Source organism: Bidens hawaiensis, unplaced genomic scaffold, assembly GCF_021521415.1.
Source record: "Bidens hawaiensis isolate Kalapana, Puna unplaced genomic scaffold, B.hawaiensis_p1.1 tig00000055_1, whole genome shotgun sequence".
In the NCBI taxonomy this organism is placed as follows: domain Eukaryota; kingdom Viridiplantae; phylum Streptophyta; class Magnoliopsida; order Asterales; family Asteraceae; genus Bidens; species Bidens hawaiensis.
Genome location: NW_027491016.1, coordinates 2,334,631 through 2,343,997, shown reverse-complemented (window position 1 = coordinate 2,343,997; position 9,367 = coordinate 2,334,631). Strand labels below are relative to the sequence as shown.

At 39.5% G+C, this 9,367-nt stretch overlaps 1 protein-coding gene across 1 annotated transcript; it reads left to right on the top strand.

Annotated features, from left to right (window-relative positions):
- The first annotated feature begins 2,371 nt into the window (after positions 1-2,371).
- Positions 2,372-5,809, top strand: LOC143551588 (dnaJ protein homolog). Its single transcript, XM_077042012.1, has 6 exons — positions 2,372-2,546; positions 4,317-4,482; positions 4,570-4,711; positions 4,796-5,072; positions 5,156-5,354; positions 5,444-5,809. Exons 1-6 carry the CDS (start codon positions 2,397-2,399, stop codon positions 5,764-5,766), a joined length of 1,257 nt encoding a protein of 418 aa, XP_076898127.1. The 5' UTR covers positions 2,372-2,396; the 3' UTR covers positions 5,767-5,809.
- The last annotated feature ends 3,558 nt before the right edge of the window (positions 5,810-9,367 follow it).

The window sequence follows — 9,367 nt, the reverse complement described above, 5'->3', positions numbered from 1 at the left end:
AAAAGAAGAACGTGCGAGGGAAGATTAGTTATGTGGCCACCTCGATTACCTGTATTGTAACAAGAGACTTATACTTGTATAGTTGTATTGTGGAGCACTATCCACACGTGACAATATATTCAGAATGAATATCACATTTTTCATAACATTAGAATCTATAATAATATATATAAACAAAACCCTTAAAATCCTATGTGTCGTGATGTAGTCGCTCCCCTTTTTATGGAAGTCACCAGATTGCTTGATTTTTAAATGAAGACCTCTCATTGATTTAACCCAACTTCATAGGTATGTGTATTACAAAAACCAGATAGCTTTTAAACGGTTTATAACATCTCATTAAATTAAAATTAATTTTACCAATTATTTGATATGAAAATCTTATAAAATATAGATATACAAAAATTTAATATCCAATTTAAAAAGAAAAAATATTATTTATAATTAATAAACAATTTTATAGTAAAATACATAAGCGGGTCACGGGTCACCAAATCCAGATAGCTTTTAAACGGGTTATAACATATCGTTTATTTATGAAACCCTTTCATCATCAACCCCTAAGTAATATACTAAAACTAATATCCAATTTTCTTAAAGAAGATATTATTTATAATTATAAAACTATTTTATAGTAAAAAAAAATAAGCGGGCCATGAGTCTCACCAAACCCAGATATCTTTTAAACGAGTTATAACATCTCATTTATTTGTGAAACCCTTTCATCATCAAACCCAAACTATATTATTAACTCTCTTACAATACAAGATATCTAAATATTAGAAACGAAAAATAAAAACCACCCCCGTAATACAAGAGATAAAACCTAGTAATTGATATTTGATTCCATTCCCACAATCCCACTAGGCCACTTTGGTTATCCAATTCCAATTATCAAGAGCATGCCCACATGGGCACATGGGCCAATAGTTTTGGGCCAATTTGTAGATACTTCGCAGTTCGAGCATGTTGGTCTAGCGGCTTGCCCATCATTTTTTATTTTATTTTTCTCGTGTTTATTATTTCTCTATTGGATTCTTTTAAGTATGGTACTAATTCATATCCAATGATGTATTTCTTCAACTAAAAAATATCAAAATATGATTTTGGATTTAAATGTGAAAGTAATAACAAATTTGTTGAAAAGCATGCTAACTACCTTATATATTATTTCTTTTAGTAATTAAATTTAAATATAAGATAAAAAGCACTAGTATAATTATACATGTCTGAATAAATAACTCATGGCTCATAAATCAATTATAATTAAAACAAAAAACAAGAACAAAATTGTTGTAACACATGTAATATACATCTCAAAAATCGAACTAAATTCAATTTAAGTTGATGTAATTCGAGCTACTGTACGAAATTTTAGGGCATACAAGCTGAAAGTAGCTTTTAGGACATTAGATAAAAAGTAAGCTAAATTTGATTAAAAAAAGTGTACATCTTGACTCAAATATCACGAACTAATATTATTAATTTATTATTATCAACCAAAGTATGAACATATTGATACTATTATTACTAAGTCCTCTCGATTATGGCTCGGAGCTCAGGATGTTTCAAATCAAATTTTTTTAGCTAGTTTTCTTCGAGTTGTTATCGAGCAAGCCACGGGCTTTTTAAACAGCCCTGATTATTCCACGAACTAATATTTTTAATTTATTATTATCAACCAAAGTATGAACATATTACAAATTATTACCAAGTCCTTTGAATTTGGTAATTGGTATAGTGGTTAGTTGGCTTGTCCTCTCAGCGGATTCGATTTCATCTTTGACCATTTCTATGGGTATCTAGATGAATGAACGAATCAGGGTTCTAATCACGGATCAAACCCAACAGGAAGCGAGAGTTTACGAATTATATCTGGTTTCTGCGTATTAGAAGGTAAGATCTCACTGGCCACGGCGATCTCAACCTTGGGCATAGCCACACAAAAAATAGGTTTATACGTGAGAAGTTAAAAATAAAATAAACATAAATTATAAAAATATATTTGTTTGAACGTTGACTCGTTGACGGCTATTTTGGTTTCATATTAGACGAGACCAAAGAATATAAACGGTGGAGATTGCTTATGAAAAAGGCAAGGAACCACGCAGACTATTCTAGAGCCTTCTCAACCATCATATATATATATATATATCACCATCAACCAATCTGAACCGTCCACATATATTTACATTACATTACAGTATTACACACACCACCAATCTCAACATTCCAAAGCCTCCGTCTCGACCTACTTCTTCACCGGTACGATTCATATTATTATTATGCAATAATTAATTAACACCTCCGATATCGATTTTATTTATTTAATTTGATTTTGTTTCTGTTAGATTTGTAATTTGATATATTGTTAATCGAAGAATTAGAACATAATAATGTTCGGAAGAGCACCGAAGAAGAGCGATAACACCAAGTATTACGAGATCCTTGGGGTTCCGAAGACAGCGTCACAGGATGACCTGAAGAAGGCGTATCGGAAGGCTGCTATTAAGAATCATCCTGACAAAGGCGGAGATCCTGAGAAGGTAATAATAATAATAATAATAATAATAATAAGCCTGATTAGGTTATTGTTTAGTGGTTTTACTTTTATAATAATTTGATTAATCGCCGTGTTGGAGTAGTTTAGTAATTAGATGAAAATTAGGTTCGATTTGAGCAACCTAGCTTTTGCCGTTTTTCGTATCTTCCGGTTAAATGATCGCTAAATGTAGCCCTAATAACATAGTTATGCCTATAAGCTGTTTGATAAAATGCCTCAACTAAAGTTTTGATACGTTTGATGGTGTTTTGACATCTTGTACCTTATAATTGTTGTACTGGGTGGTTTCTAAACTTTTATGTGTATTTGATTTGCGTTAAAAATTAGGGTTTTGGGGTTGTATATATCATTGGGTTGAATTAGGAAGAAATACAAACTTTTGTGGTGATTTTAGGATGTTTTGTATAAATTGTATAAAATCAACCAAGTGTTGGTTTTTGGTGTTCTTTATATGGTTGGAAACCTTGTGGGGTCTATTGTTTACGGAATTTTAGAACAAGGAAAAGTTGTCACTATGGAAGAACAAAGTCGATATCAATTGGTTTTGATTTTTGAAGAATGAAGATCTGTGGTTATGCTTGATGATGAAGAGTATCGAGTATCTGTGACGCTTGGTGATAGAAATGCACTATATCCAATGGTTTCTGTGGTTAAGATCATCTGGCCATGAAGCTTGGTGGTTGTTGGCTGTGATTGGTGATGAGGGAAAGATGCCGTCGGAGTCGCTTGATGTTGGATACCCTAAGCCTAGGATGCTGACATGTGCAATGAACGGACCAAGAGTGGATGCACCTTTTTTGGTTCGTTAGTCGTGTTCAGGGTTTTAGAGTTTTTAATATCAAAGGAGTCCAACGGTCTTGTTTCTTTATCATCAATCAGGCCGATGAACACTAGTTTTTATCGCCAGATGCCTATTGATGTTGATCACATAAGCCGTAGGAGGTAGGGTTTCCATTACCACGTGTTCCTGATAACTGTTTACCTTCATCATCAAGCAATGTTGACTTCCATATAGTCCTAATTTAGGGAAGATTTTAATACAAAGGCTACGCTAACTAACCCTACAACCACTATAACAAATAACAAATACTGATAAACCTATAATTTGCTGATTTCCAAATGTAATCGTGTATAATTTGTTGTGAGGGTTGTTGGTTGAATCATGTGGAGTTAATTCAATTTAGTAACTGGATGAAAATCATCTTCAATCGTTTCCTTGTTGACAATTAATGTAAAAGATTAATTGATGATAAATTGGGATAGGCAAATGTTAGTTTTAAAAAAATTGCTGCTGTTTATATGAACTGAAGCTATGGATAACTTGCTAAATGAGGATTTATTCAAACGGAATCAACTAATTTTGCTAGTATACTATTGCTGTCATGTGTTCATGAATAAAAGTTTGATTACTTTGGCTGTTGCTCAATTACTAATGATGTAGGCATCCTTGATTCTAATGACATGGTAAACACTTAATTGTCAATAGCTTGCAAATTTTACCTCATTTGAAACATGATTCTTTATACTTGTAATTTGTAACAAATATGTGCAAGATCTATGTTCTAGAATTCTAAGGTATTCTCTCTACCTTTGTAAAGTCATTGTTTTTTTATGTGGATATGCATATGTTGTTAGTGATGGTTCTTTGTAGTTCGTTATTGTATGCCAATAAATTGTGAACATGACTTGTTTTTCATTGAACATGAATCTTCAAATTTATAGTTATAGTTTTGACATGCTATTAATGTTTCAGTTTAAAGAGCTTGCGCAAGCGTACGAGGTACTGAGTGATCCAGAGAAACGTGAGATATACGATCAGTATGGTGAGGATGCCTTGAAGGAAGGAATGGGTGGTGGGGGTGGCGGTCATGACCCCTTTGACATCTTCCAGTCTTTCTTTGGTGGCAGTCCTTTTGGTGGTAAGTATATTCTTCATCTACTTTTGCTTTAGAAGTTCCCACAGTTGTGTGTACTGTTGATTTAGCATGATATCCTTTTGTATCCAGGTGGCGGTAGCAGCAGGGGACGAAGACAACGAAGGGGTGAAGATGTTGTTCATCCTCTCAAGGTTTCTCTTGAGGATCTCTATAATGGAACTTCCAAGAAGCTATCTCTTTCACGCAATGTTATCTGCTCCAAGTGTAAAGGGTGAGTGAGCACTCACATTTTTTGGTATGTATCTAGTAAAAGATTCATTTCTCTGTTTCGCTTACTCAAGTTTCGTATTTGCAGCAAGGGCTCAAAGTCAGGTGCTTCAATGAAATGTTCTGGCTGTCAAGGTACTGGAATGAAAGTTTCCATCAGACATCTTGGACCATCAATGATCCAACAAATGCAGCATCCTTGTAACGAATGCAAGGGTACTGGAGAAACCATTAATGACAAGGATCGATGCACACAGTGCAAGGGTGAGAAAGTTGTCCAGGAGAAAAAGGTTTTGGAAGTACATGTGGAGAAGGGCATGCAGAATGGACAGAAGATCACGTTCCCTGGAGAGGCTGATGAAGCTGTAACAACCTTATCATATTTTTTCTATTTGTAGTAGTTTACAAAGATGCAACAGTGTTTAACTTGGTTTGTGCAATTATGCAGCCTGACACTGTTACCGGTGATATTGTGTTTGTGTTGCAACAAAAGGAGCACCCTAAGTTTAAGCGAAAGGGCGATGACTTATTTGTTGAGCAGACGTTGAGCTTGACTGAAGCCCTATGTGGGTTCCAGTTTATCTTGACCCATTTGGATAACAGACAGCTTCTCATCAAATCTCAACCTGGAGAGGTTGTGAAGCCAGGTATTTTCTTTGGTTTTGTTAGTTTATTATTCCAAACTGTTTTTGTTAAGGAATCGTGGTATGATTGGTTGAATGAATTGTATTTGTAGATTCATTCAAGGCGATAAATGATGAAGGGATGCCGATGTACCAGAGGCCGTTCATGAAGGGGAAGCTGTATATTCACTTCACGGTGGAGTTCCCGGAGTCATTGTCACCAGAGCAGTGTAAGGCGTTGGAGGCGGTGCTGCCACCTAAGCCTTCGATGCAGATGACAGATATGGAATTGGATGAATGTGAGGAGACGACTCTACATGATGTCAACATTGAAGAGGAGATGAGAAGGAAACAGCAACAGTCGGCTCAAGAAGCTTATGATGAAGACGAAGACATGCATGGTGGAGCACAGAGGGTACAGTGTGCACAACAGTAATTGAATCATGGTTAAGGTTTGGCTTGATCTGGTCTGGGCATTATGATAGGGGTTTTGTAATACTTTATATCGTTAAATTTGTGTCTGTTTTGAGAACCTTATAAGGTGTATGAATGATCGACTGAATTTCAGAACTCTGTTTTGAGAACGTATATCTTGGTTGGGTCCGTTGGCGGAACAATTTATGAAATAGCCGAAATCGAAAACTTCAAATTTAAACTAAAAAGAAAATAAAGAAGTAACCCCTTTTAACATTATTTTTTATATTGCCTATAAATGTATTTTAGAAAGTCTTTTAATCTACTTTTATAAGACCTCTATATCGATCTATATTATAGGAGTTAACATCGAGAGGTGACAATGTAAAAATTTTGTATGTTTATTGAAAGAAGGTGATGATGTTTTAGAAGCTTGTGGTGCCCTAAGTTGCATCGGGGTCCTCTAATCCATCCTCGTTTATAATCCAATCATAGTCCAATGCTTTTGTCTTGTCCTCATAAGACGAGCGCACATTTTGGCAGATGCACTTTATTCTGTTGAGGCCGTACCTGATAAAGTCTTGGACTAGCCAGCAAACAAAGTGTTTAATCACAAACAATATGAAGAAACACTAAGTGACCCAGTACAGATTATAGATAATCTGGGGGTTAAGTAATGTTTCCCACGAATGAGGTCTAGCTGAGAAGGCTGTTCTTCAGGGGACCTGCAAAACAAACACCGTAAGCTCGTCACTGAGAAAGGGGGGGTTCCTCCTTGTGACCATCCTCCGGCGTGAGAATCAGACTAGGTTGCTCTGAATATAAGTGTATATTAAGAGATTGCTAGATAACTGGATAGCAGATGATCTTACCATTCTAAGATGTTGGAGTATTTATAGCCGAAGGTAGGTTTTCTAGAAGGTACAGCCGACTGAATAGTATTCCTGTTCAACCAACAGTGGATTACGCACAGGCCATACTGGTTGGTGGGTAGGTTACGGCCAACAGTAACAAAGTCGGCTGCACTATTCCACCAACTGTAGGCTATGCACGTCCCACTTACTGTGGATTGTACGCAGGCCATGCTGGTTGGTGAATAGGTTACGGCCAACAGTAACACTATTCCACCAACTGTAGGCTGCGCATGCTCCACAGTAAGGGTTGGTGAGTAGGCAGCGGCTAATAGTGACAAACAGTACTAGAGGGTGCTCCTCCTCGCACTGTTGTCGGTGAGCTGTCACCCTGTGATTGGCTCATGGGCTGTTCTGGTCAGATCGTCTGTCCTATCCATACCTTGGTAGGTATGGTACAAAAGATCTTTCAGAATCAGACTGGCTCATTTGGGCGGGATTGTTCCCGCCTTGCTCATTCCTTCACGTGACTGCTGAAGTAGCTAGTGTCTTGTGCGTGTAGCCCTGCTGTCTGCGGGTAGCCTTCCCTGATGGCTTGTATCCGCAACTGCGGGAACAGGCGGGGTACTTCACCATTGGGAGGCTTTCCCTGCGTGTACAGCTTGCGTACTGCGCGTAAGATTCTATGAGCATGGTGGGTCCTGCGGGAGCAGATGGCCTTTGCGCAGACGTCCCTGTTTAAGGTGAGTCTTGCGGGACCAACTGGTCTCTGCTGGGACCTACCTCTTCAAGTCCCCCCAGTCCAATGTTCTTCTCACGAATGTTTAATAAAGTGAGGTGAACTTTTGGACTTTAAGCAAGGGGTTTTGAAAAGGGTTTAGTTTTAAGGTTCTCCGTGGGGATTCTTCCCGCGGGTTTCCTAATGTCACTTGCAAAAATTCCCGATTTTTTTGCTTGATCTTTGGGTATGATGCGGGTAGGTATGTAACCTTCTCGCAAGTCAGGAGCGTTGAGTCTCACTTGTGTGGATTCTCCTTGAGGTTTTAGTGGTTTTGAACATAGTGATCAATTATGTTTAAACCACCAATTCCATCCTGGAGCCTCAAACAATGTAGTTCTCGACGTTCCCGCTATGCGGGGATGTTATTTCCGTTTCCGCAAGCATTGCCCAGAAGATCCTTCTTGGTTTCAATTCCCTGCGGAGCGCTAGGTACGTGAAGGGTTTTGCCTGAACACTGTACCCGCGCTCGTCTTACGGTTACTTTACTTTCAAGGTGCCTCTGGCATCAATTCCCTGCGGGTGCTAGGTATGTGAAGGGTTTTGCCTTAACACTGTACCCGCACCCGTCTTATAGTTACTTTGTTGCCGGGGTATTCTTGGCTTCAATTCCCTGCGGGTGCAAGGTATGTGAAGGGTTTTGCCTTAACACTGTACCCGCGTCCGTCTTATGGTTACTTGGTTGCCAAGGTAAGGGGTGTTTTCCCGCTTACTTTTGAATCTTTTTGAATTTTGAAATTCAAAAGGTTGGTAAGGATAAGAACAATCCAAACATCTGAAACGTCGTGCGACAGTTTCTTCTGACTGTGTCAGGACGTGCAGGAAGTTATGGTGACGTGACAAAACATGGTCATTCCAGTCGCTTTTTCAGGCGCGTGGGTGTGTTTTTTCGGGCGCGTGGCCGCGAAGTTACTGGCACGTCCTTTCAACAGCTGTTGCCAGCTTGCTTTTTGCCACGTGTCATAGTTTCATTGCACTGTCGATTTCTCTCTCCTCCGCATTAAATTCACCGCATTAATTGCGATTACTATATAAAGGGGAAGAGGGTTATTTGCAATTCACACTTTCACCTCTCTTCTTCTTCTTAGTGATTTCCGGCAAATACTCCCCTTTTTCAGGCAAGCATTTTCCCGAAATCACTCTTCTTTCTGCAAAAATGTCTTCTCATGATGCTGAAGCTGTAGCCGACGATAGGAGTACTGCTGGCGAGTGCCAGTGTGCTCTACCTGTCGATCAGTACCAGTACATCGTCAGGAAGTTCATGCTCGAGTCCCTCGAGCCTGAGTTTCCTGAATCTCACCAGACTGTGTACGATGCCCCCAGTGGCAAGATCGGGGTATATGCTGCATTCTTTGTGTATGGAAACCTTAGGTTCCCATTGACAAAGTTTATGTACCGTGTCCTGGAGAGGCACGGGGTGCACCTGACCGAGGTGCATCCGATGGCGATTGCCAAGGTCCGGCACTTCGAGTGGGTGTGCCGGATTCTGGGTATTGAGCCCTACGTGGACCGCCTGATGACCTTCTATACTTGGAGGTGCGTCCAAGGGTGGTACACCCTGACAACCCGTATTAAGGGTTTAAAGATCTGCGTGACCGAGCGCAGTCTCCGATCGTGGAAGCGAGAGTTCTTCTACATCTCTGCCCGCGCCATCCCCATTGCTATGAAGTTCAAGAAGGGTCAAGCGCTTCCGAGCCTTCACGCTTCCAGCTACCAGGAGGCGGAATGGTTCGCGAAGATATCCCGGGTCCAATCTCCGGTTTACCGGTTTGCGGAGTCCGGGATGGTGCTGCTGGGGATGAGCCGGGTATGGAAGGATGCGTCTCGGTTTCCTATCCTTCTCGAATACGGTTTGAACTCTATTCCTTATGGTATGTCTTGTCTTTCTTGCTGATATTAGTTTATTTTCTAACTTTCTTTTCTTTCAGAGGGGAATAATTTGGAGTCGCTCCTGTTCTCGCGGGAAGCTGACAGTCCCGTGCGGGTGGGCACTC

What these genes read in the sequence shown, in the direction of transcription:
- LOC143551588 (XM_077042012.1), top strand. Translation starts at nt 2,397, where the DNA reads ATGTTCGGAAGAGCACCGAAGAAGAGCGATAACACCAAGTATTACGAG. An exon ending in ATCTGCTCCAAGTGTAAAGG is followed by an intron (nt 4,712 to 4,795) that starts GTGAGTGAGCAC and finishes TCGTATTTGCAG; the next exon opens with CAAGGGCTCAAAGTCAGGTG. An exon ending in CTGGAGAGGCTGATGAAGCT is followed by an intron (nt 5,073 to 5,155) that starts GTAACAACCTTA and finishes GCAATTATGCAG; the next exon opens with CCTGACACTGTTACCGGTGA.